Genomic DNA, 27,858 nt, shown 5'->3' with positions numbered 1-27,858 from the left:
AAAGATTCTCTGATAAAAACTATGTATTCAATCACCTTCCTGTTATTTACCAGGTATGGTATAGAGCAGTTTTAAAAATTAAAATTTATTTAAACTTTTAGGTGTTAGTCCAAGGAGTGATGCTGTCAATACACAGGAAGGCTAGAAACAGGGGAGAGTGTGGAAGGGCAGAATAAGGACATGGCCACTTTCTAGCTCCCTCCAAGATGGGTTTCTAGACTAAAGCTCCAATCTCAGTGTGAAGTGCTAGATATTCAATGGAAAAAGGATTAATCTTTATTAGAAATAGTAATACAAGTGAAAATTAAGCCAAATGATTTTTGTGTTAATGTATTTTTTCTTAGCAAGTATTACTGAGGATTTCTATACCAATAATTTCTATATGCAGTTCACCATGTATGCTTTTTGGCTGGAGTTATGAGGCAGTAAGGATTTTAGCTCAGTGAAAGAAATGGCTTAGTCTAGCATCTCCTTAAGAACCTCTTTGATCATGGACATCACATGATAAGAGAACAAGTTTCGTTTATTTATTTAAAAATGTGCCACATATTCAATTCCTGTTTTTCTCCATAAATGTTATTTGATGGGCATAATGAATGAATATTAAAAAAAAAACCATGTTATTGTTGGGTACAATTAACCATGTGTAATAATTTGATTAATTATGACCTCATTTATTATCTGAAGTTTGTAATTACTGTATAACTTTACAGGGACACAAAAGTGGAGACTATTGTTAAAATATCTGTGTCTTCCCCTGACTGCAGTAATAGAGAATTTCTTCTTGGGTTTTAGATTTCCTCCTTCTTCACCCCTGAAACCATATCCAAAGAAACCCCCATACCAAAAGGATGTTATTAAGTTTCCACAATGGAATGATCCCCCACCAGGCACTTCACAAGAGAACATCCCAGTGAGGCCAGTTGTGATGGTAAGTGCCATAACTGAAAGACGGAGGGGCTGGCAGCAGGGAGAATCATCCATGAACTCTTAGGCTTGGTCTGTCTCTCTGTGGTCCCTTATGAACAATAGTTTAAAGGTACTTCAAAACAAAGTCATACCTGCCAACAGCTGGGAGACCGGTAACAAAGAAAGACTGACTCTTGCAGTTTTTCACTCTTGCATGTAAATAGTTGTTGTATTATTTAGGGCAGCAGTCCCCAACCTTTTTGGCACCAGTGATGGGTTTTGTGGAAGACAATTTTTCCATGGACCAAGGCTGCTGGGGTGGGGGTGGGGGGTGGTTTCGGGATGATTCAAGTACATTACATTTATTGTGCATTTTATTTCTGTTATTATTACATTATAATATAGAATGAGATAATTATGCTACTCACCATAATGTAGAATCAGTGGGAGTCCTGAGCTTGTTTTCCTGCAACTAGATGGTCCCATCTGGGGATGATGGGAGACAGTGACAGATCATCAGGCATTAGATTCTCATAAGGAGCACACAACTTAGATCCCCCAGATACACAGTTCACAAAAGGGTTCATGTTCCTGTGAGAATCTAATGCTGAGGCTGATCTGACAGGAGGTGGAACTCAGGCAGTATGTGAACAACAGGGAGAGGCTGTAAATACAGATGAAGCTTTACTCACTGGCCCAACGCTCACCTCCTGCTGTGCAGCCTGGTTTCTTATAGGCTATGAACTGATACCAGTCTGTGACCTGTGGGTTGAGGACCCCTGGTTCGGGGAATAACAAGAAAAAAAATCTACATGTTCTGTACAGATGAAACCATCCATTTTTTTCCCCTGAATATTTTCAATCTGTGGTTGGTTGAATGCAGAGATGCAAAACCGATAGATATAAAGGGTCAATTGTATATGGCAGCTGTTTTTGTATGTTCAGACTGAGCAGGTTTTTGTTAAAACTCTCTTGTAACCGCCTTTTCCTGTATGTTCTATAATTTATTACTCTTTTTCCTCTTTGTCTCTTCCTCCTAAACTTTGTTATTATTGCCAGTTGAGGGTAAGAAGGTTGGGGCATGGAATATTGTGGAATAGCCCCTGACCAAATATATAAACAAAGGTAGATTCTTCTAGTCTTGGAAAACCTAAGCTCATTATAGAATTGACTGCCTCTTTTTTTTTTCACATTTTTTCCTTAAAATAGCCCCAGTAGAAGACCACCAGGATTGAGGTAATGCTAAAAAGCAAACAAAAAAAACCTTTCTCTTCCTTTTGCCATCTTCAGCTGTCCTTGTGGAGCCTTTTGCAGATGCCTAAGATTTGGGGGCTACTTTCGAACATTGCACTTACTTGATATTTGCTTATAAAAAAATAGACAACCCTCAAAAGTAATACATTTTAATTTCATTTTCAATAATCAATCTACTGTGTGTGAATTTAGATATGTATTCCTTAATTTTTAATTAATAAACTTTTATTTCGCTGCTATGTCACTGATTAGTTGAAACATCCACAGGAAAAATTAGCTAGTTAATGCCATACTTATTGCCATAGCTCTTTTGTAATTCATGAATATTCATTTATAATGTGACCTAGTCTTAAGAATCACTCTTTGCTTCTCTGAGGTTCATGCAAAGAAAGTTTATGTTTCTAATTATTATTTTAAATCAAATTACAGGTGACCAAATCAAAGATATTTCTCATAAAAATCACACCACCTTATATTGAAATATTTATTCTCTCTCTTTCTACTGTTTCTCCTTCCCTCCCTTCTTGCATCCCCCTCCATTAGAATTCTGAGATGTGGTACAAGCGTCACAGTATTGCTATTGGAGAGGTTCCAGCTTGCCGTCTTGTCCACCGCAGACAGCTGACAGAGGCCAATGTAGAAGAGATATGGAAGTCTATGACGTTATCATAGTATGTACATTTGATATTAATGAGAAATTTTAGAGATATTGTTTCCTATTTTGCTGCTTCTTCGCTCTCTGCATATTTAATTTTCTGAAATTATATATAAAAATCTCCACTTTGCATTATTTGCAGTTGTGCTCAGTCAACATAGTTTAGCGGAATTCTGGGGATTATCTCCTGCTATTTACATAATAGGAGTTTGAAAGTTCTTAAATGTAATAAAATACATAATAGAAAATTTGGTCTCCTAGATATTGATGTACTATTTGTATAAAGTTAATCATATACAGCAAAATTTTGTTTCTCATGACGATATGCTAATAGTAGTTTCTTATCATTGGGTAAGTTAGTTTTTGTGTTGTAGTAATTTTACTTACAAAATTACTTTCTTGTCATTTGGCATGTTACTAAATCTGTGAAGCAAAATGTTAATAGCAAAAGGATATCTTTTATATTTGTTTTATTGTACTCCATTTCTGCCCTTTTTGTCCCACAAAGATTGGGTGCAGTGCATGAAAATAAAGCATTATGAAGATTGATTTTTTGTAGTACCAGGTTTTTGAGTAAATATAATATGAAAGAAAGAATTAATTAATATAATTACTTATCTTTTAGTTTACAGAAAATTCTTGGCCTGGATTCCTTAGAAGAAGTTTTAGACATCAAACTTGTCAATTCGAAGTTCATCATCCATAATGTATATAGTGTTAGCAAGCAGGGAGTTGTTATTCTTGATGACAAGTCAAGTAAGTGCATAAACATAATTTTGTTACTTATTGACACAATATATTGGCTGCATAGGTCCATCAGCTCCTATTTGACCCTTCCCTAAACCCTGAATAAGTTTGTTCCTTCATTACATATATTCTTTCTAATACGTTTTAACAAATTGTTTGGATTAAGGCAGTGTCATAGGAAGATGAATATCTAGGAATGAGAACCTCAGCAAAATCCTTCCAGAAGCTAGTTCAGTGTTAGCCATCTTGGGCATTAAGTGGTTCCGTATTCCCAGGGAGATCTCTGAAAAGTGAGACTATTCAAGACATAACTAAGAGTTTGAGTCAGTTTTCAGGTGGGCCCTGGGATCTGATTGCTTTTAGAATTCTCACATATTTGTTTTGGTTTCTCTGTGTTAGATTTTCTGGAATAGTCTTGGTTCTTTTTAATAAGGTAGTTTTTAAAATGTTGATGTTGCTTTAATTTTTCATATTTCCCACCCTAGGCCAGTTTACAAATCAGAAAAACAAAACAAAATAAAGCAAAACATATAACAGCCACCTAACCTGGTTTTTGATTTGTACAAATGTGGTTAGGGTACTGACAGTGGACCACAGCCCCCACACTGATTTTAAATCTTTCTGTGGATAAGGACCAGATTTGGATGGGCTCATTGATTTGTTCTTCCTTTAGTTCAAATCCTCGATGCTGGGAATTGGCTGAAACTTAATGATCTTTGGTTGTGAGAAGATGGCATAATACTTTTTGACTTTTTAAAAATATGATTAAATTTAGGGCTGGAGGCTCCTGGGAAGCAGACAGAATATAGCAGAATAGCCTGAGCAGTGGTGAGAGGGGAAGAGATTTTTCTAGGCCATGTTTGCTGACAGGAGCAGAACCTGCAGAACCTATCTTCAGACCTGAAACACTTCTCCTTTTATAGTCCCTATATAAGGAATGGAGAACAATGAGAATAAGTTTGTGGTGACTTTATGAGTTGTGAAGTTAATATCAACATACAAAATTAAGTTCCATAGAATGAGGGGGAGAGTTTAGCCTTTGAAATACATCTAAAATTCCTCCACATTCTCTGAGTGTAGCAAATTGATACTTTTAGTTATAAGTTCGATGATCAATCATCTTTCATTTTATTAAGTAAGATCTTAAGAAAGAAGAGAGCATTTTACAAGACTCCGATTCATTAGATCTAACACAATTCAACAAGTGTCTTCGCAGTTTTACAGAAATAGAGAAGGTGAAGTGGCAGCCTGAGTGCTAGTCCATCTCATCAGATGTCTGTGGCAGGGCCTGGAGGGAAGAGATTCTGTACCAAATGGTTCAGCTGGAATTTTTTTGTAGCAATGTTAGGTTACCGTTATTTAAAGCTTGTCCTAATACTAATAGCCTAACATTAATATGTAAGTGGAACTTTCTTGGCCTAAAGCATTTTGAAAATGGAAACATGTAAAATGATACTTATATTGCACCTACAGAATTACCCTTTTTGTGGGGCTGGTGGTGTTTGGTGGACTCGTTTCACAAATGTGTTTGATGACTAATATTTTTTCTTTTCTTTTTCTTCTTTTAATTCTTAAAATAATTGATTTCTTTTTTGGTTTGTTTGGAGCAAACTATATATATATTAATTACTATATGTCTATATATTTTATATAAAATATATTTTATATATTTGTATATATTTATATATTTTAATATATATAGTAAATATATATTTACTATATATATTTTTTACTATAGCTTTAAAAGGTACATTGTGTCCTTAGAGAAATCTGTAGGCGTGATTTATGTAAGTGCATGTTATAACACTGCTGCCAAGGAAAGATTTCCATCTTTTAAATGTTCTAATTACATAAATTGGTGATTTGTGATTAGCAGATATGGTTCACATTACTTGTGCAAGTAATGCATTCTTATGATACCAAGTATGTATATGATTTCTTGAGTTATATGGAATTGAATTAAAATTTTCTTCTTTTTATTTTTCCTTCAGAAGAACTTCCTCATTGGGTGCTGTCAGCTATGAAGTGTTTGGCAAATTGTAAGTACTAATTATCTGACGGTTTTGTGAAATTAACAGAAATTAGTGCCCTAAATTAGAAAAAATTTCTGCTCAATGGCCTGAACATTGATTTGACACCTGTGAGACTGGCAGTTAATTATTTTGGGACTACTGTGCTTTTAGTGATAAATTTGTGACTTAGTGAAAGGACTGAATTCTAGAACAATTTTAAAGGGATTTAGTACTTGTACTGTCTAGTAGATCCATCCACACTAGTTCTAATTGCTTCATCACAGGATGAAGGATGGTTTGGAAGGAGAAGAACCTGCATGTAGAGAAACGAGAAAGACTATTCCAGTAATTTGGATGTTAGATGACAGGGCCTGGACCACAGTGGTCCCTGTGAGGATATTTATAGGTATATAAAATCCATTTCATAGGCGTGTGATTTCGAGATCATTGAATATCATAGGTACTGTGAAGGCATTAGTTGTTATAGTATCTCAGAAACGCTACCATTCTTCTGGGAATTTTCAGACGGGTTAACCCAAAGAAGGGATTTTAATGATCGGTGGCTTAACCCAAACAAGTAATTTTGATGGAAAGAGTTCCGGTTCTTTTGGCTGACTGATAATAGTGATATTTGGTCTGGAGTGCCTTTTGAGTCTCCCAGGTACCACAAGGTAGTAGTTTATTTTCCTTTCTTTTGTACAGGACTAGCATTACAGATATAGGTGTAAATTCTCTTTAAATTCGTGAGTTAGTAGACCCTAAAATATGGGTTTAGCTGGAATTAGTTTTGTTTGATTATAGAATGAAACTAAAGTAATTCTTAAGCTTAATGTGGGAAATCTTAGTGGTAATATATAGAACATGATCCTATGATTTTGAATAGCTTTTTGAATGAATGTTATTCATTCTATACTATCCTTTTGTATATGAATAGTAACCATTAGTTTGTGTGAATCCCAAGTTTCTCTGGGTTTAATTATTAAAATTTTCATTGGTTTTTGGTTAAAATTTTGGAACTTCTGAGTTGCAGAGTACTATGGTCTTAGTAGAGGAAGTACTTTTTATTCTTCCTGCTCAGTCGTTTGAAGTAAATGAAATTTAAATTGCATCTTTGTCTAGGGTTGGAAATGATGAGATAGAAAGTATAAATGGGAAGTTAAACTTCCTATTTCCGAACTGGCAAACCAAGGATTTAGAAGCAGATCAGCTAGGAATGAACATAGGAAGCTAGTATAACCAATTTAGCCTGTAATATATTGTAAAATATATAGTAAGATGTTTATGATGTTGAATTTTCAATGATGACTGAAATGTAGTAAAGAACATAATTTTCCCTCAAGCAACATGTGCACCTAAAGACAAAAAGCTTCTACAGAAAGCTTAGAATAACTCTTATTTCTTATCAATGGAGAGCAAAGATGTGAGGGGTGAATTATTAATGATCTTCATGTGTGTGAGGTGGAGTGATACTAGGTGGCAAGTGCTGGGAAAAGGGAACTTGTCTTACATGTATCAAGTACAATGCTTTATGAGTGGTTGGCATATCTGTAAAGATGTTTATGTGTCAAACAAATAAAGGTGGCCAAAGGGCAAGATTACCCTTTTGAATAACTTTATAAAGTCTATATTTTCTGAAATTCCTGTTGACCCTCAGAATCTACTTTGAGTCTACCAAAGTCACGACCTGTTTCTTGTCCATCCTATCCTTGATAAGTCCAGATTCGCATTACAGTCATCTAAAAAGGAACAGAAAGGATAGGCTGATTGTGTGGTATTTTGAAGGCCTGTTGCCTCCTTTTCTGTTCGTGTGCTGCTCGCCTCTTTCTCTTCAGGCCCATCTGTGTTTATTGTCACACCCGTGTGCACATGGGCCTGTATACATTCATTGTTGGCCAGCCTCAATGCTGGTTACATAAATGCAAAACCAGGTTAACTGTGTTTTTCTTTTTTGCACATGTCCAGGATTCAATAAAAAATAGATACAGAAAAGTCAAAGCATTTCTTTTCCAGAATCCGTCAGCAATAACATTTATGAAAAAAATTTATTATTATTAAAGTTCAAGATAACTGAGAAAGAAAATGTCATAAAAATATGGCTTCCTCTCATAGGGCTCACTATGCACGGTTTTTTTTTTTTTTAGGGAAATCGTTAAAATTTTTTTGCATATTTTTAAGAAGGATGATGAGATGTTCACAAAGGGGTACAACTGCTTAGAATGAACCACATACTTATCCTGCCAGGGAATAATTCTAGGCAATGCGTATTGCTTGCTGAGAAATATCAACCTAATTATTTTAATTGATTAAGCTTGGGATATGTCAGAGGACGAGGCAAGCAAAATGGCAACTACCTTTGCTGCTGGATTCATGTGGTACCACACACATAGATATTTCACAACTTTCATTATTTTAGCCAATCAAATTATTTTATAAGAAGAGAACAGAATATTGAAAGGTAAGAGAGTCTTTAAGGAGGATGAAAAAACCATTTGATCTTGTCACAGTGACCTCGAAATGTGAAGACCCGGAATACTTTACTGTCCTTTTTAACTTGATCCCCTTTCTTTAGTTACAGAGATTCTGTAGGAAGAATTTCCTTTCAATTTATCTTGGCTGCTGCTTTTGTTCCTCTGGGGATAGAGGTCTATTTGGGTATAGTTGTTTAGTCTTCTGCTGGGCCAGAACTAGCCAATGCGGATGTGGTCCTTTCTTCCATGCTGTAATGGAAATAGAGAAGGCTGGCTACACTGTTCCTCATGGGACCACTTGCTATTTTCCTCAAGGTGCAGGCAGCTCCAGTTCATCTCTCAACTTGGCAGTGTAAATCTGTGGTCTGTGGATGGATTGGTGGGGCAGTTGTTGCCAACTCTGTAGAGAACATTTCTTGCTCCTCTTTGGGCCATACACAAGTGGATGTTTTCCTTGCTTGTTGCTGGAGTAGGGTATGGTTGGGAGCAGATCGTTTAAGGGTTTCAATGGCTGCTTCAACTTTGCAGTATGACTTTGCTTGATAAACTGTCTTTTGATGGTTGGTCAGGGATCAAATAGAGAATTTATAATCAGAGTGAATTAATACAAAATATAAAATCCCCTTTTAAAGATTTAAGTTTAAATATTAGTCTGAAATAGAGGCAGAAATTGATTATTTTGTTCAACTCTATGACTGTAGGATTTTATAATATAGCAATGATGAAATAATGAAAAGCTTTAAAAATTGCTTTATAACTTGTCTATTACAAATGTGAACTAATTGTTATCTTGATCAACTTTATTAAGACTAGGATAATGCTGAGTATTTCAAAGAAAATTATCGTTGTTTACATTTAATAAAAATGCCTTTCAGAAGAATTTTTTTAAAAAGAAAGGTTTCTTTTAAAATGGAAGTAAGCAGGTGATTTTCTTCATTGTTTTATAATAGATTTCAATGTAGACATAAAGCGTATGTGTGTAGGCAAAATGTAAAATGTCTATTTAATTAATATCAATGTAGAATGCCTATTTAATTAATGTCAATTTTCCCCATAAAAACTTTTCTGTATATGTTAAATATCTGAATATCTGTACACGCCACACATATTCACAGAGAATAATACTTAGAGGTAATTACTCCATTAATATTTCTCTTTCACTCTCTTTTTGAAAATAGGGCCCAACTGTTCTGATTTGAAGCAGCCTATGTACTTGGGATTTGAAAAAGATGTCTTTAAAACCATAGCTGATTACTATGGTCACTTGAAAGAGCCTCTGCTTACATTTCATCTTTTTGATGCTTTTGTCAGTGTACTGGGTAAGTTGGAATATAATGAATATATATGCATCACTGATTTTGAATCGTTTTATTTTTCACTATCTTGAGACTTCCATTAGCCAAAGCTCATACCATTTTAAAAATAAAAACTGATGGAGTATTTGGCATAGCTAGAGTCTTGTTCTGTTGCTCTGTGAAGAAGTAAAACAAAGTGCTTAAGCTCTATTAAGAAACTCAAAGCAAGGACCAGTAGGTTTTGTTTCTTAAGAAAGAATATAATATGCTGTATGTTATTGTTATTCAAAAGACTATTAATTGTATTGGCAGAGGAGAATGTAAGTTTGACATTTACTATTCCTGGCTAAATCTGTTATTCTGGCTATGACTTCATGAATAGTCAAGTGTGGGAGGTGTATTTTCATTTAGAAATCTAACTTTTTTAAATAAAAGAAACAGATTTTTGTAGGACTTTGTAATTTGAGACATATAAAATAAATATATTGACTTTATCATTCATTAAAACTTGTAGCTATTCCTCATATAGATTTATACTTTAGAATTTACACTGTGAAAGAAACATGGTAGAAAGGAAAACAATCAACATTATTGTTATAGTTCGTTCTGATATTCCTTTCTTCTTGGAAATCAGATTTTCTTGTTCTTGTAATTGTTCATTAAGTATTATTGTTTTCTTATCAAAAGAGCTTTAAGGACCAAATTATTGTGTGGGTATAATATTCTGTTAGGTAAAGTTGTAGGAATTAGCATACTTTTGTTTTTGAATGTTGTTGGGTTTAACAGTCTTACCCTTTCCCTTCTTTTTCCTTGCTTACTCTTCCTCCTCTTCCTTCTCTATGTCTTTCTTTCATTTTGGAAACTATGGATGCTACCATTGTATTGTAACAAAGTATCAGCAGTGTGTGAATAAGTTACTTGATCTCATGAGAAATACTTTGGATTTTAAGCTTTTGTAGATTTCCTGATAATAACAAAATACAACAATTATCAGAGTCAATGTTTTCTGACAGAACAATATTGGAACAAATTAAAGGATTAGGCCTATTACTGGGTTTTGAGACTACTGGATCTTCTTGGTATTTTGGTTCCAACTAAGGAGAATTGAGGGCCCATGGACTTGTGAGGGTCATGCCTAATAATGAATGTATGCTTATGGACTAATTGGGTAGATTCCTATTACAGCCACTGTATTAGGAATTGCATTGCTGCAGAGAAATACCTGAGACTTGGTAATGCGCAAGGAAAAGAGGTTTAATTGGTTCTGCAGGCTGTTCAAGAAGCAGTGTCTGCCTTTGGGGAGTCCTCAGGGAGCTTTTACTCATGGCAGAAGGCAAAATGGGAGCAGCCATCTTACATGGCAGCAGCAGGACCAAAGGGGTTAGGGAAGGTGCTACACACTTTAAAATAACTAGATCTAGGAAGAACTCACAGTTGCAACAACGTCACCAAGGGGGATAGTGCTAAGCCATTAGAAATTGCCCTCATGATCCAATCACCTTCCACCATGCTCCACCTTGAACACTGGGGATTACCTTTCAACATGAGATTTGGGCAGGGATGCATATCCAAACCATACCAGCCACTTACTGCCTTTATGTCACTCTTAAAATAAGAGTTCTAAAGATTGTATTAAAAATAACTTCTTAGATTTCATTCTCTTTTTCTATTTTTATAATGTTCTGTAGTAAAATCTGTTTTGGAAACTTTTTCAAAAACAAATTCCAATTTGTATCAGTTATATTTATGATGTCACTGCTTTATTTTATCACAATTGTTCATTTTGATCTCAACTAGGAATGAAAGCTGGCTGTTTCTAAATTGGTATCAGAGTCAGCTACCCTCTAATGTATCATCTTTAGAGGCTTTAGGGTGGCATGGGATGGGCAGGTTGGGGGAATTTTTTGCCCTTAGGTATCAGCATGAATAAACTAATGCATGTGGATGGTAATGCATTAACCTTGCCTAATCCAGCCCTATTCAAGTGAATATATTTGAGATATCCTACATCGAAAACTATTTTCTTAGATCCTTACGTAGTGGAAGTAGGAAGAAGGTCTTCTAGATACAGAAGACCATAGTTTATATGTTTAACAGAGATTATCTAACATAGCAATCCTGTTAGAGTCTATGGGAAAGGGTAAATATCTAGATATGTAGGTTGGATCCCAGTGGAGTTGACCCATCCTTTCAACCTTTTACTTACTTTGATCGGAATAGGATGTCATTAAAGTATTAAAGTAAATAATAAGTCTACTTTGTGTAGAAGCTAAAAATTCTACAGCATTTTCAATGGAAGTGATGTTCAGCTTAGTTAATGAACTTCTTTTGAGGTTTCTTCCTTTGCTTGTGGCATGGTTGGGCTTCGTGGCAAAGCTGTATGAGAGCAGTTAGTCATCACTGATACATGAGATAGGACATCTAAAGGTTCTTTAAAAAAGATTTGGCAGTTTTGGAGATGAAAGACTTATTTGTTACTTATATTAAAAAAATTATTTAATTTGATTGATCCAGCTGTCTGACCTACCAGTATGACTCCATTGTAATTGATCTTCATTTCCAAATAGCAATTCCTTGTAGTGAGATCAGAGCTCAGCTGACTCTCGAATGGGGTGATTGAGATAGAGTAGCATTCTTTACTCACACTCCACACCCAACCTAGAGTCCGTTGAGATGTGTAGTATGCTGTAATTTGGCATATTGAGGAAAAGAGGGAGGCAGATAGGAAGCAGAAAAGGCCACAGGAGCAGGGTAGACTGTTTTGGAAAATTGTGTGACTTGTAGGTTGTATAATCTGAGAACCCACACTGTTTATCTGTAGGCCAAATATGGCCCACATAAATTCACCATGAATACATCTGATTTGACTTGTGTTTTGAAAAAGAGAATTTAATTAAATTGCCAGTCCTTAAGAAATAGGAGATTCACATAAGAATTCATATTTCTGGCTTTTTAAAAAGATTTAGAAGATCTGACAGCCCTGGGCTTGAATTTTTGGTGGCACAGACTGCTGCCGCTGCATAGTGAGTGCTTCCACTAGAAGCAGCAAGTGTTAAGGGGCATGAACTCCAGTTTGCCAAATCTCTAGTATTCCTGATTGCTTCTCAGACTCTGAAGCCAAGTTCACTTGATGCTCTTCACTTATTTATTTCATTTGTCTGCTCCTGTAGGCAGTTGAGCTTGCGACTCCTGGTTTATTTGTTAGGAGACTGAAATAACTGAGATAATAGCTCTTTGCAGTTTGCTTTCTCCTAAATGTTAAATGTAGAAAATGCCATAGACATTCACTAGATTGATTATGCACTGGATCATTTAACTCAGTAGGTTGAGATCTTCCCTTGTGATTTTTAACCTAGAAGCATACATAAGGTTAGGATTTCCATTCAATGGTTCTTTTGTCTAGTGACTTTAAGGAGACCCTCTGGAGCGGTGAAATCTTTGCCTTACTACCTCTCTGCCCTTATGTTCTTCAAGTTATGTCAGGGTCCCTATCCCATGGTAATTCTTAAGGGAAAGCAATTCTTTTTTCTTTTTTTTCAGAGTGCCTAGCTTGTGTGCTTGACCAGGCATAGGGCTCTTGCTCATGTTAGTCCAGAGTTCTTGCTGATGGTGCTATCTGCTCTCAGAGCCCAGGGCCTATGGCTGGAGTTTTTGTTTTGTTTTGTTTTGTTTTCCTCTTGAGATGGAGTTTCACTCTTGTTGCCCAGGGTGAAGTGCAATGGCATAATCTCAGCTCACCACAACCTCCACCTTCTGGGTTCAAGTGATTATTTTGCCTCACCCTCCTAAGTAGCTGGGATGACAGGCATGCACCACCATGCCCAGCTAATTTTCTATTGGCTGGAGCTTTTAAAGATGCAGATGGGGTAAGGATGTTGAATTACCTCAAAACATAATGATTGCTGCCTACCATGATTGTCAGAATAAAGTGGAGCTAGGTATTCATTAAAGGTAGAAATTTAGGGAAATGTCTAGGTATTACCTGGCTATAACTAAATAAACAAGCTATTTATTTTTTTATTTTTATTTAATTAATTAATTAATTAATTTTTTTGAGATGGAGTCTCACACTGTCACCCAGGATGGAGTGCAGTGGCACAATCTCGGCTCACTGCAGAGATGGGGTTTCACCATGTTAGCCAGGATGGTCTCGATCTCCTGACCTCGTGATCCCCCTGCCTCGACCTCCCAAAGTGCTGGGATTACAGGCTTAAACCACTGCACCCGGCCTATTTATTTTTATTTTTTAAGAGCATTGGGAATGATTTATTTCCAAGATTCATGATTGCAGATAATGTGTGGTCAGCAAGTGGTCGCAAAGGAGGTCCGCTGTATGTATCTGACTTGGAAGGAAAAAACTCTGATAGGACAGTGAGTTCTTTGGCTTCCTCATTCAGACCATGCATGCCAGTGCTTCTGTTTCCTCCTTCTTGGCCATTGCTTGGTCTCTAGGCAGATTAAATTCTTAGAAGGGTGCTGGTCACCCAGAGATTGCAGTTATGCAAAAGTTGGCTTTTAAAGTTTAGTGTCCCATAATTGGATTTTTCACTGCTGCAAACACTACTGCATGCCACTGTCTGCCATTTGCCTATGCCTGTCCAAAGGTGCCTCTTCTACATTTTCATTGGTAGTAGCTTTAAGTCCCTGTCTCACACACCCAACATTGTGCTTCCTGGATTTGTGGGTATAATTTGTGAGTGTAAAGGGGCATTCTACACTATCTATTTCTGAGGCGTAGTTTCAAATAGAATGGTATTTTATAGCCTGCATTAATGGGAAATTACTTTCAATTAGGATTCTGAGTAATTTGCATGTAATGTTTATAAAGTGAAGGAAAAATGTCAAGCATTTCACTAACAAATGAAAGCAAAGCGCTCACAAGACTGCCAGAAATGAATTCCAAGAACACTTTCTTTATCATTTCTCCTTTCAGCTCACAAATCTACAGGCTGGTGATTTAGCCTGGGCAGCTCTTCAGGTCTCAGCTGGGCTCACTCCCAGGACTGCAGACTGTTGGTAGGGGCCTCCCAGGTCTGGAGGTTGGCTGGGGTGACTCAGTTCTGCTCCACACATCTCCCTCCAGCAGGCCACCCCTGGCATGTTCTCACAGTGAAGGCAGAGCTTCTGTTGGAGTACTTGCCTACAGCTACTCTTTTTCCAAGCCTCCAGCATAGCTTTCTTGTATGTTTCCCAAGTCTGTTTCACAGTTTCTCCAGAAGAATTCAGTCATTTTACATGGCGTAGACAGACAGTCTTGCAGATCCTCTTCTTGGCCAGAGGAAGTCACCAGAGTAAGGAAAGAAAGAAGAGGCGAGGAAGGCAGCAGGGCCAGCTCCTCTTGCTAAAGTGTGAACACTAACTGAATAGTACCTACCATAGAGAAGGCAGGAGAGTAACTTCAGGGGTGAGGAGTCCTGTCCAGGCTCTAGAGAGAAACAGACATGGATTCCAGTCCTGGCTTCTCCACTCACTATGGGCAAGCTATTTATCCCTTAGCCTCAGATTCCTCAGAAGTGAAATGGGATAATGCTATTAACTACTGCCATAAAGCCTTTGTGAAGTTCAGATACACACAAAGAGCTTGGCACAGCAGCTGGCACATAGCAGGCACTCAAGGAAATGATGATTGTGGTAGTACTTAGGTAAGGGCATAATACAGGTTTTAAAAGGAATGCCCTGGCCTGTGGCTTATTCTGCTGGCTTATTCAGGACAAGGACAGGGACAGACATTTTCCCTGACTTCTCTTCATTTCCAGAAGTCCACTGGCGACTTGCCCCAGTCTTCTGTCCCCAATACCACCACACTCACCAAAAATCCCAGACCTGGATGCTGCATTATCTCCACAACTGTTGAGGTCTCCATTTCCCAGGCTGGCTTATATAAAGGAGCACCAGGGACCCAGCCTAGAGGCACCCCTGCTAGTTTGCCAGTGGCCCCTGGTGGTCAAATGTCCAAGGCCTTGGGCGCTGAGCGCTTTAGAGGCCATGGACCCTTGAAGCAAGGCCCGTGCTGGGCACTGCAGAAGGCAGAGGCCAGGTCGGGAGTTGCCATTGCTGTCCAGCTTTGGTCTTGTGGGGCCAGATGCACCCATGACTCTTAGGCAGGAGCTGGATATTCTGGGCAAGTTATGTGTGGCCACTGGGCCTAACTTCGCAGAGGGGGCACTCTGGCCAGGTGGGTGGAGGCTGCAGGATTTGGGGCTGAGTGGGTCCAGGCTACAACCAAGGCAGGTGGCCTGGCTGGCTGCTCAGTTCGCAGCAGCTGCCTTTCCCCAGCCTGCCTGTGGTGGTGGCATCAATGATCCTGGCACGTGGGATGACGCCTGGCAGCCAGTTTGGGGTGAGGAGTGGCTTCCAGGACACGGGCATGGAGTGCTCCAGCCAAGTGTTGCCATTGCTGTGGCCCCGTGTGCTCTGAGTGGCCTGGGCTGCCCCACCAGATGGCCTCTTAGTGCCCCTGGTGCCCCAGGTTCAGGCAGAGGGCACAGTGCCCAGGTGCAGTTTCATAGTTAATTAATGCAACAGCAACAAAATAGACAAAATTTTCCACTGGTCCTTTAGATAGGTTCTTTCCAACAGCCTTGGAGAGTGAGGGTGTCTCTTCATCCTCATCAGCACGGGACATCATTCATGTTGAACAATTTTGACATTATGTACACCAGGAATGGGTTTCGTGAACAGTGAGATTCCCAGGATAGCCAGGATGGTTTCAAAAATGGCAAAGTTCAGATGGTGTGCTCCACTTACTAACTTAGGACAGCCACTAGCCACCAACCATTTTCTGTTCTTTGGGTGTACTCTGTGATCCTATGAATAAGGCTGACCACAATTTCAGTGAGACCCTAGAGCCCCCTGTTGGTTGACTCTTTTATAGTAGATGGCAAGGAAGGAAATAACTATAATTGGAGGCCCTGTAATGAGCAATTTATTTTATGTAATAGAAGAGTGGCCGATTTGGAGATATCTGTGCTAATAGGACCCATATGATGCAAATGAGACTTGTCAGGATGAGAAATAACCTGGAGAATCCTCCTCATCACTTATCCTTTCCAGAATACGCTTGCTTTCCCTGGCAGTTGCTGATATATTGCCAGTGCCTTCTTCCTTTTCAGATCTGGTTTCCACATGGTCCTTACAGGGAGCTGGAGAGTCCTCCCCATCACCTATACTTTCCAGAATCCGCTCTGGGTCATGTGAAGTTGATGTCATGTGGGAACATGTCATTTCTCTGAGAAGAAATCTTCCTCATTTCTGCTGAGAAGATCCTCAGGACCAGCTGACAAGTCTTCGTCATTACAGCTGCCCTCATAGATGGTGTCCAGGGGCTAATCATATTTGTTGATTCTTGAGGCTGCCATTGTCTTTTTTTTTTTTTTATACTTTAAGTTCTAGGCTACATGTGCACAACGTGCAGGTTTGTTACATATGTATACATGTGCCATGTTGGTGTGCTGCACCCATCAACTTGTCAGCACCTGTCAACTCGTCATTTACAACAGGTATAACTCCCAATGCCATCCCTCCCTCCTCCCCCCTCCCCATAATAGGCCCCGGTGTGTGATGTTCCCCTTCCCGTGTCCAAGTGATCTCATTGTTCAGTTCTCACCTATGAGTGAGAACATGTGGTGTTTGGTTTTCTGTTCTTGCGATAGTTTGCTGAGAATGATGGTTTCCAGCTGCATCCATGTCCCAACAAAGGACATGAACTCATCCTTTTTTATGGCTGCATAGTATTCCATGGTGTATATGTGCCACATTTTCTTAATCCAGTCTGTCATTGATGGACATTTGGGTTGGTTCCAAGTCTTTGCTGTTGTGAATAGTGCCGCAATAAACATACGTGTGCATGTGTCCTTATAGCAGCATGATTTATAATCCTTTGGGTATATACCCAGTAATGGGATGGCTGGGTCATATGGTATTTCTAGTTCTAGATCCTTGAGGAATTGCCACACTGTTTTCCACAATGGTTGAAATAGTTTACAATCCCACCAACAGTGTAAAAGTGTTCCTATTTCTCCACATCCTCTCCAGCACCTGTTGTTTCCTGACTTTTTAATGATCGCCATTCTAATTGGTGTGAGATGGTATCTCATTGTGGTTTTGATTTGCATTTCTCTGATGGTGAGTGATGAGCATTTTTTCATGTGTCTGTTGGCTGTATGAATGTCTTTTGAGAAATGTCTGATCATATCCTTTGCCCACTTTTTGATGGGGTTGTTTGTTTTTTTCTCATAAATTTGTTTGAGTTCTTTGTAGGTTCTGGATATTAGCCCTTTGTCAGATGAGTAGATTGCAAAAATTTTCTCCCATTCTGTAGGTTGCCTGTTCACTCTGATGGTAGTTGCTTTTGCTGTGCAGAAGCTCTTTAGTTTAATTGGATCCCATTTGTCAATTTTGGCTTTTGCTGCCGTTGCTTTTGGTGTTTTAGACATGAAGTCCTTGCCCATGCCTATGTCCTGAATGGTATTACCTAGGTTTTCTTCTAGGGTTTTTATGGTTTTAGGTCTAACATTTAAGTCTCTAATCCATCTTGAATTAATTTTTGTATAAGGAGTAAGGAAAGGATCCAGTTTCAGTTTTCTACTTATGGCTAGCCAATATACCCAGCACCATTTATTAAATAGGGAATCCTTTCCCATTTCTTGTTTTTGTCAGGTTTGTCAAAGATCAGATGGTTGCAGACGTATGGTATTATTTCTGAGGGCTCTGTTCTGTTCCATTGGTCTATATCTCTGTTTTGGTACCAGTACCATGCTGTTTTGGTTACTGTAGCCTTGTAGTATGGTTTGAAGTCAGGTAGCGTGATGCCTCCAGCTTTGTTCTTTTGACTTAGGATTGTCTTGGCAATGTGGGGTCTTTTTTGGTTCCATGTGAACTTTGAAGCAGTTTTTTTCCCCAATTCTATGAAGAAAGTCATTGGTAGCTTGATGGGGATGGCATTGAATCTAGAAATTACCTTGGGCAGTATGGCCATTTTCACGATATTGATTCTTCCTATCCATGAGCATGGTATGTTCTTCCATTTGTTTGTGTCCTCTTTTATTTCACTGAGCAGTGATTTGTCGTTCTCCTTGAAGAGGTCCTTTACATCTCTTGTAAGTTGGATTCTTAGGTATTTTATTCTCTTTGAAGCAATTGTGAATGGAAGTTCATTCCTGATTTGGCTCTCTGTTTGTCTGTTACTGGTGTATAAGAATGCTTGTGATTTTTGCACATTGATTTTGTATCCTGAGACTTTGCTGAAGTTGCTTCTCAGCTTAAGGAGATTTTGGGCTGAGATGATGGGGTTTTCTAAATGTACAATCATGTCATCTGCAAACAGGGACAATTTGACTTCTTCTTTTCCTAACTGAATACCCTTGATTTCTTTGTCTTGCCTGATTTCCCTAGCCAGAACTTCCAACACTATGTTGAATAGGAGTGGTGAGAGAGGGCATCCCTGTCTTGTGCCAGTTTTCAAAGGGAATTTTTCCAGTTTTTGCCCATTCAGTATGATATTGGCTATGGGTTTGTCATAAAGAGCTCTTATTATTTTGAGATACGTTCCATCAATACTGAATTTATTGAGAGTTTTTAGCATGAAGGGCTGTTGAATTTTGTCAAAGTCCTTTTCTGCATCTATTGAGATAATCATGTGGTTTTTGTCTTTGGTTTTGTTTATATGCTGGATTACGTTTATTGATCTGCGTATGTTGAACCAGCCTTGCAACCCAGAGATGAAGCCCACTTGATCATGGTAGATAAGCTTTTTGATATGCTGCTGGATTTGATTTGCCAGTATTTTATTGAGGATTTTTGCATCGATGTTCATCAGGTATATTGGTTTAAAATTCTCTTTTTTTGTTGTGTCTCTGCCAGGCTTTGGTATCAGGATGATGTTGGCCTCCTAAAATGAGTTAGGGAGGATTCCTTCTTTTTCTATTTATTGGAATAGTTTCAGAAGGAATGGTACCAGCTCCTCCTTGTACCTCTGGTAGAATTTTGCTGTGAATCCGTCTGGTCCGGGACTTTTTTTGGTTGGTAGGCTATTAATTATTGCCTCAATTTCAGAGCCTGCTATTGATCTATTCATGGATTCAACTTCTTCCTGGTTTAGTCTTGGGAGAGTGTAAGTGTCCAGGATTTTATCCATTTCTTCTAGGTTTTGTAGTTTATTTGCGTAGAGGTGTTTCTAGTATTCTCTGATAGTAGTTTGTATTTCTGTGGGGTCAGTGGTGATATCCCCTTTATCATTTTTTATTGTGTCTGTTTGATTCTTCTCTCTTTTCTTCTTTATTAGTCTTGCTAGCAGTCTATTAATTTTGTTGATCTTTTCAAAAAACCAGCTCCTGGATTCATTGATTTTTTTTTGGAGGGTTTTTTGTGTCTCTATCTCCTTCAGTTCTGCTCTGATCTTAGTTATTTATTGCCTTCTGCTAGCTTTTGAATATGTTTGCTCTTGCTTCTCTAGTTCTTTACATTGTGATGTTAGGGTGTCAATTTTGATCTTTCCTGCTTTCTCTTGTGGGCATTTAGTGCTATAAATTTTCCTATACACACTGCTTTCAGTGTGTCCCAGAGATTCTGGTATGTTTTGTCTTTGTTCTCATTGGTTTCAAAGAACATCTTTATTTCTGCCTTCATTTCGTTATGTACCCAATAGTCATTCAGGAGCAGGTTGTTCAGTTTCCATGTATTTGAGCAGTTCTGATTGAGTTTCTTAATCCTGAGTTCTAGTTTGATTGCAATGTGGTCTGAGAGAAAGGTTGTTATAATTTTTGTTCTCTTACATTTGCTGAGGACTGCTTTACTTCCAACTATGTGGTCAATTTTGGAATAAGTGTGATGTGGTGCTGAGAAGAATGTATATTCTGTTGATTTGGGGTGGAGAGTTCTGTAGATGTCTGTTAGGTCTGCTTTATGCAGAGTGGAGTTCAATTCCTGGATATCCTTGTTAACTTTCTGTCTTGTTGATCTGTCTAATGTTGACAGTGGGGTGTTGAAGTCTCCCTTTATTAGTGTGTGCGTGTCTATGTCTCTTTGTAAGTCTCTAAGGACTTGCTTTATGAATCTGGGTGCTCTTGAATTGGGTGCATATATATTTAGGATAGTTAACTCTTCCTGTTTAATTGATCCCTTTACCATTATGTAATGACCTTCTTTGTCTCTTGATCTTTGATGGTTTAAAATCTGTTTTATCAGAGACTTGGATTGCAACCCCTGCTTTTTTTTGTTCTCCATTTGCTTGGTAGATCTTCCTCCATCCCTTTATTTGGAGCCTATGTATGTCTCTGCATGTGAGATGGGTCTCCTGAATACAGCAAATTGATGGGTGATTCTTTTTCCAAGTTGCCAGTCTGTGTCTATTAATTGGACCGTTTAGTTCATTTACATTTAAGGTTAATATTGTTATGTGTGAACTTGATCCTGTTATTGTGATATTAGCTGGCTATTTTGCTCATCAGTTGATGCGGTTTCTTCCTAGCATCGATGGTGTTTACATTTTGGCATGTTTTTGCAATGGCTGGTACCTGTTGTTCCTTTCCGTGTTTAGTTCTTCTTTCAGGGTCTCTTGTAGGGCAGGCCTTGTGGTGACAAAATCTCTAAGCATTTGCTTATCTGTAAAGGAGTTTATTTCTCCTTCACTTATGAAACTTAGTTTGGCTGGATATGAAATTCTGGGTTTAAAATTCTTTTCTTTAAGAATGTTAAATATTGGCCCCCACTCTCTTCTGGCTTGGAGAGTTTCTGCCAAGACATCTGCTGTTAGTCTGATGGGCTTCCCTTTGTGGGTAACCCGACCTTTCTCTCTGGCTGCCCTTAAGATTTTTTCCTTCATTTTTTCCTTCAACTTTGGTGAATCTGACATTTATGTGCCTTGGAGTTGTTCTTCTCGAGGCGTATCTTTGTGTCGTTCTCTGTATTTCCTGAATTTGAATGTTGGCCTGCCTTACAAGGTTGGCAAAGTTCTCCTGGATGATATCCTGAAGAGTGTTTTTCAGCTTGGTTCCATTTTCCCCCTCACTTTCAGGCACACCAATCAGATGTAGATTTGGTCTTTTCACATAATCCCATATTTTTTGGAGGCTTTGTTGATTTCTTTTTCCTCTTTTTTCTCTAGATGTCTCTTCTCGCTTCATTTCATTCATTTGATCTTCAATCATTGATACTCTTTCTTCCAGTTAATTAAGTCGGTTACTGAAGCTTGTGAATTTGTCACGTTGTTCTCGTGTCATGGTTTTTATCTCTATCAGGTCGTTTATGGCCTTCTCTGCATTGATTATTCTAGTTATCCATTCTTCCATTCTTTTTTCAAGATTTTTAGTTTCTTTGCGCTGGGTACGTAGTTCCTCCTTTAGCTCTGAGAAGTTTGATCAACTGAAGCCTTCTTCTCTCAACTCGTCAAAGTAATTTTGCGTCCAGCTTTGATCTGTTGCTGGCGGTGAGCTGCGTTCATTTGGAGGGGGATATGTGCTGTGATTTTTTGAATTTCCGGCTTTTCTGCCCTGCTTTTTCCCCATCTTTGTGGTTTTATCTGCCTTTGGTCTTTGATGATGGTGACGTACTGTTGGGGTTTTGGTGTGGGTGTCCTTTCTGTTTATTTGTTTTCCTTCTAACAGTCAGACCCTCTGCTGTAAGTCTGTTGGAGATTGCTTGAGGTCCACTGCAGACCCTGTTTGCCTGGGTATCAGCAGCGGAGGCTGCAGAAGATAGAATATTGCTGAACAGCGAGTGTTACTGTCTGATTCTTGCTCTGAAAGCTTTGTCTCAGGGGTGTACCCCACCGTGTCAGGTGTTGTTCTGCACCTAGTGGGGGATGTCCCCCAGTTAGGCTACTTAGGGGTCAGGGACCGACTTGAGCAGGCAGTCTGTCGGTTCTCAGATCTCAACCTCCGTGCTGGGAGATCCACTGCTCTCTTCAAAGCTGTCAGGCAGGGACATTTACATCTGCAGAGGTTTCTGCTACTTTTTGTTTAGCTTTGCCCTGTCCCCAGAGGTGGAGTCTGCAGAGACAGGCAGGCCTCCTTGAGCTACAGTGGGCTCCACCCAGTTGGAGCTTCCTGGCAGCTTTGTTTACCTACTTAAGCCTCACCAATGGCAGGCACCCCTCCCGCAGCCTCACTGCTGCTTTGCAGTTAGATCTCAGACTGCTGTGCTAGCAATGAGGGAGGCTCAGGTGTGGGATATAATCTCCTAGTGTGTCATTTGCTAAGACCTTTGGTAAAGCATAGTATTAGGGTGGGAGTTACCTGATTTTCCAGGTGTTGTGTGTCTCAGTTTCCCTTAGCTAGGGAAAGGGATTCCCTTCCCCCTTTCACTTCCCAGGTGAGGTGATGCCTCGCCCTGCTTCAGTTCTCACTGGTCGGGCTGCACCAGCTGACCAGCACCGATTTTCCAGCACTCCCCAGTGAGATGAACTTGGTACCTCAGTTGAAAATGCAGAAATCACCCGTCTTCTGTGTTGCTCGCTCTGGGAGCTGGAGGCTGGAGCTGTTCCTATTTGGACATCTTGCTCTGGGACCTGCCATTGTCTTTCATGGGACCTTTTCCACTACTTAGTAATGAGGAAGCTGTTTCAATATTTCCTCAATGGGAAGGTTTTCACTTGCTTTTGAGTCTACCTTGACCACAAATAAAGTCTCCTCCTCTGACCTGTCACCTGGAGGCTCTTCCACCAGGTCTTCAGCCTGAGCTTCAATGAATTATTCCTTAGGGTATATTCTGTTATGTGACCAGATGTGGATTTTTTTCATCCACTGCTTGGGGTGGGCAGCGGATCTTCTGGACCACTGAAGACACGTTCTCATAATCTCAAGGCAAAATTCTGAGGAAATCTTAAAACTGTTCCCACCACAAAATATTCTTTGTAGGTTGTTCATGTCTGATGCAGTCTTCTAACATTATCCACAATGTAGAGGTATTTCTGGAGGTTCACACCCTTTCAATAACAGGAGCACAATATTCTGCTGCGTACAGATGTCTTCAGCAGTAGGAGTTCTTGCACTCATTTGTCTTCTGAGAATATTGTTGAAAATTTGAACACGTCTTTTTGGTTCTTAAAGTCAACGAGCTGTGGATTGGCTCCCAAGTGCTAAAGAGCCCACAGTTGCAGAGTTCCTGAGTGGACCTTCAGTCTGTGGGTGGTTTTATTTGTGCCTGCAGAATTTCTTTCATGGCAACCAGAATTTTGGAAACTTCTGTAGCCTTTTCTGCTTCTTTCTTTTGTTTTGGTTTGGTTTTTGGTTAGAAATGCTTTTCTTTTCCAGAACAGCCATGCTCTTCAGGGCCTGCACAGTGTCTGCCACAGATGTACAAGGCATCCCAGGAGAAAGCAAGGCCCCCACTGCTTGGTGGGGCCAGGTTGCTTGCTGTTGGTCTCCATGTCCTCCCCTTTCCTGTCCAAGGCTGTCACTGGCTTGGGCTGCTCCCTTGGTTCTTGGAGCCATGCCGAGTGCACATCTCCCGATAGCTCCTACTCTGGGCAAGGAACTGACTCGGCAGTGGACAAATTGAGGCAACCAAATAATAAACACAAATGGACAGTCAACACATTTTTTGAAAGAACATCCAAAAGACAAAATGGGGAACGGCAAGTCTGTCTAATACATGATTTTGAGAAAACTGGATATTCATATAAAGAAGTATGAAGAGGATTGTTATGTTGCACAACACACAAAAATCAACTCAAAGACCTAAACTTAATATCAGAAACGATTAAACTTTTAAAAGAAAATATAGGTGAATGTATGTTTAGGGAAACTGAAATTCATGCTCACAGGTTGGAAAAAGAAAAATATGGAGGAAAAACATAGAGGAAAATGATTCTGCCAATAAAGTGGGTTGGAAATAATTTTTGCTTTTGTCACAAAGATCATTGCTAACAAAAACAAAAATAAGTGTGGGACTGTAGAAAACTGAAGAGCTTCTACATAGGAAAGAAAATAATCAACCAATACAGAAGGCATCCAGTAGAATGGGACAAAATTATGGGGGATTATATATCTGAAAGGCTTGTTATCTAACATGTACAAGAAATTAACACTACTATGTAGGAAAAACAACAACAACAAATAACCAAATGGAAATTGAATTTGAATAAATGTTTCTGACTAGAAGACATGAATTTGACTACCAAGTAAAAGGTTCTCAACATACCTAATCATCATGAAAATGTATATGAAAACTCACTGAGATATCTTCTCCACTCTAATTGGAATTAATGTTACAAAAAAGAAAGAAATTTTTCACAATGCAATGATCAGTGTGGAATTGGACAAAGGGGTACTATTACACTATTATACAATGTAGGGTGGAATTTAAGTCAGTATACACACTATGAAAATAGTTGGAGGTTGCTCAAAAAATAAAATACAACTATCATTTGCTGTAGTAATTCCACCACTAAGTATACATTTTAAGCAAATGAAATCAGTGTATTGAAGAGATAGGTGAAATCCTACATTTCTTGACACATTATTCGCAATACTCAAGATATGGAATCAACCACCTGTCCATCAGCAGATGAAGAGATAAAGAAAATGCAGTATATACACAGTGGAATGCTCTTCATCATAAAAATTCACGGAATCATGTCATTGCAGCAACATGGTGGACAATGTAAGAAAACTCCCCGGAGAAACTGTACAGAAGCTCCCTCCTCAGCAGTCAGGGCCAGGGACAGGAGCTGTTTTTTCCCCAGGACAGGGCCCCAAGTCATCCCAAAGCTGCCATGGCACCCCCTCAGTCGCGTCATGAGGAAACCTACACAAGCTATTTATATCAGTGATCACTAGGATAATCCATAGAACTTTTGGGAAAGAAGTTTAAGACCTCTCTCCCACCATTTCAGCAGGATAAATTCCAACTGGATTAGAAAATGAAATGTTAATACTGCAAATAAATACATATTTATATCTGTATATAAAATACAGTTGATATTTGCCTGGTGTTTAGGTGTCTAAAGGACTTTCTAAGCATAAGAGCAAAAAAAGCCATAGAAATGCTATAGCAATTTGAGACTATGCAGGAGAGCGCATCATCATGTGCATGGATGAATCTGTATCTAATTTTAAACAATTCCAAATGGTGCCTATTTCCTTTTCTTTGAAAATCTCTGGAGAAATAGTTCCTCTTGCTGTGTCTTTCTTTAGGCAAGAATTTTTACTGATTGATATGTAGTCTGAATCCTGGCTAAGTATAAACCTTTTATTTTTTATACCTGTTCTTAGTGAAAATGAAACTGTGACTTTTTTTTTTTATTCCTTTAGTTGGTCAAAACCTGCAATTAACTCTTCTGAGTTTCTTCTTTGGCTGAACAAACAATGGTCCCAATGGCCTTTTGAGGAACTCCAGGCCCTCTCAAAAGCCTTCGTATTTCATTTCTTTTCAGGGCTCCCAAAAGGAATAGCTTGCTCTTGACGTTATACATGTTAGTGAAATGATCAGGCCTACTTTGCAAAGATGAAAAATTTGTGTTTCTAATGATTTGAAAATAGAAATCCGATGTAACTTTTAGATATTGGGAAAGAGGGTGATGAAGGTAGGTATCACCCAAAGCACCTAACAATTCTGAATAATTCTGTACTTAACCACTAATAATGTAGAACATTATATATTTCCATTCATTTTGATTGCATTTATGTGTATCATAGGAACAGTTGGGTTTCCTTGAGTGTTAAATTGTTTATTCACCTATTCCACTACAAGCCAGCTAAATGATTGTTTCCCTGATTGAAAAAGTCTCACAGATTGATTGCACAATTTATTTGGTTGGATTGTTTATGCTCTTTTTCTTATTTATTCTTGTTTCACCCATGAAAATATCACTAAGTTCTTTGGTTTGTTGACCTGATTGTACTTACTTTGACAAATCACTGCCTTTCTGGACTCAGTTTTCTCATTAAGTGGCAGTGATACCTGTCATACTTACAGATGTGAAAACATGAAAGTTAAAGTATTGGGTAATAGTTTCCTCCTATCTTTTTTTTATTTTGAAAAATATAAAAAAATTGGCATAATGCGTTAGTTAAGATGGAATAATCATATATTGATATCCAGCCATAATCTCTCAAATGATAGGAAGATTTTTATGTGAAACTACTTGTGAGAGATCTTAACAATCTGTAATTAGAGAAAGCATTATTATATCATTTGAAAATGCAAGAAACAAGTTACCTTTGGGGCAATAGAGGCCCTTGTCATTTTCTCAAAAGAAAGGAAGAATCAGCATTTTGATGATGATGTTGACATTGTGGAAATGATGAAGGTGAAAAAGTTATTCTGAGCTTATGTTTAGCAAAATGAAATGAACCCAAAACAGTTACAAAATTGAATATCTTTGGGAAAAACTTGAATGCTAATGTCCTTCAGAACTTCTTAAACCAGAACCCTGAAAAAAATAAGCTTTTTAAAAATCAGTAATAGTTTATGATCTTGAAGGGTTTCAAAGTATTTGATGAAGATATCTCTTGAATTTATTTGTAGTTCTTGTGTATTTAAAAGCTAAGTTATCTTGTAACCATTTTTTTCTATACTTTTGTCAGTAACCTCTTAGTGATGAAATAAAAAAGATTACGTAATCATCCAGCAATGGGAAAGAAGTTAAGGAACAAAGAGCTCAGATTAAACTAGTTTTTAGAATCTAAGCATTTCTACATGAATTTGAATCATGGAAAACAAAATGTAGCACTCCAAGATTCGATGCAAAACTAAAAGTGGAATACTGCTTTGACATTTGAATGAACAGAAAAATAATTAACATCCTTAGAACTGTATGTAAAGAAGGACTTCACAAGTGTTATAGATACCCACAACCTCAGCCCTTTTCCCATGTATCTCTTTGATCACGTACCTACCTCACAGATCACCCATGTGCTGAGGACTTTCAGTTCTGTATCTTTATTCTAGATCTCCTGAACTCAAGATGAGAATATCTTTCTGACTTCTGACTATGTATTTCTGGATGTTATACTAGAACGTCAGTTCAAACTCAGTAGTCCCTAAACCATTGTTTTTGAAACTTTATGTTGGATATGAAATCTGTATTCTAGAATAACATTAAAAAAAGAAAAAATAGAATAGTATACAAAATATCAGAGTGCATTGTGTGTAGCAAGAGTAGGTATTTTCATAAACTTCTTTGTTTTAATTAAACACATGTATATGTATTGTTGCAGTCTAAAATGTATTTCTTAATTTGGATAAGTGTTAATGAGGATGTGGATAAACTGGAACTCTTGTACATTACTGGTGGGAATATAAAATGGCACAGCCATTTGGTAAAAACAGTTTGGCAGTTCCTCAAAAAGTTAAGCATACAGTTACATGTGATATAGAAATTTTACTTCTAGGTATATACCCAAGAGAATTGAGAACATATGTCCACACAACAACTTGTACACAAATGTTCATAGCAGCATTACTCAGAAGAGCCAAAAAGTGGAAACAACTGAAATGTCCATCAGATGATGAAGGAGTAAAATGTAGTATATCCATACAATGAAATATTATTCAGCCATGAAAAGGAATGCAATGTT

At 38.3% G+C, this 27,858-nt stretch overlaps 1 protein-coding gene across 2 annotated transcripts in view; it reads left to right on the top strand.

Annotated features, from left to right (window-relative positions):
• The window catches only part of DEPDC1B (DEP domain containing 1B), a 130,695-nt gene that overhangs the window by 50,575 nt on the left and 52,262 nt on the right, over positions 1–27,858 (top strand). For both annotated transcript variants that reach the window (XM_033179643.1, XM_033179644.1), the window contains exons 3-7: positions 796–931; positions 2,707–2,834; positions 3,444–3,574; positions 5,557–5,604; positions 9,224–9,364. In XM_033179643.1, coding sequence (XP_033035534.1) covers positions 796–931; positions 2,707–2,834; positions 3,444–3,574; positions 5,557–5,604; positions 9,224–9,364 — 584 coding nt within the window. The remainder of the gene's footprint in view (positions 1–795; positions 932–2,706; positions 2,835–3,443; positions 3,575–5,556; positions 5,605–9,223; positions 9,365–27,858) is intronic.

Source organism: Trachypithecus francoisi, unplaced genomic scaffold (assembly GCF_009764315.1).
Source record: "Trachypithecus francoisi isolate TF-2019V2 unplaced genomic scaffold, Tfra_2.0 Lachesis_group2, whole genome shotgun sequence".
NCBI classification, from domain to species: domain Eukaryota; kingdom Metazoa; phylum Chordata; class Mammalia; order Primates; family Cercopithecidae; genus Trachypithecus; species Trachypithecus francoisi.
The sequence above is the reverse complement of the archived record's forward strand: the minus strand, read 5'-3'. Positions and strand labels throughout refer to the sequence as shown.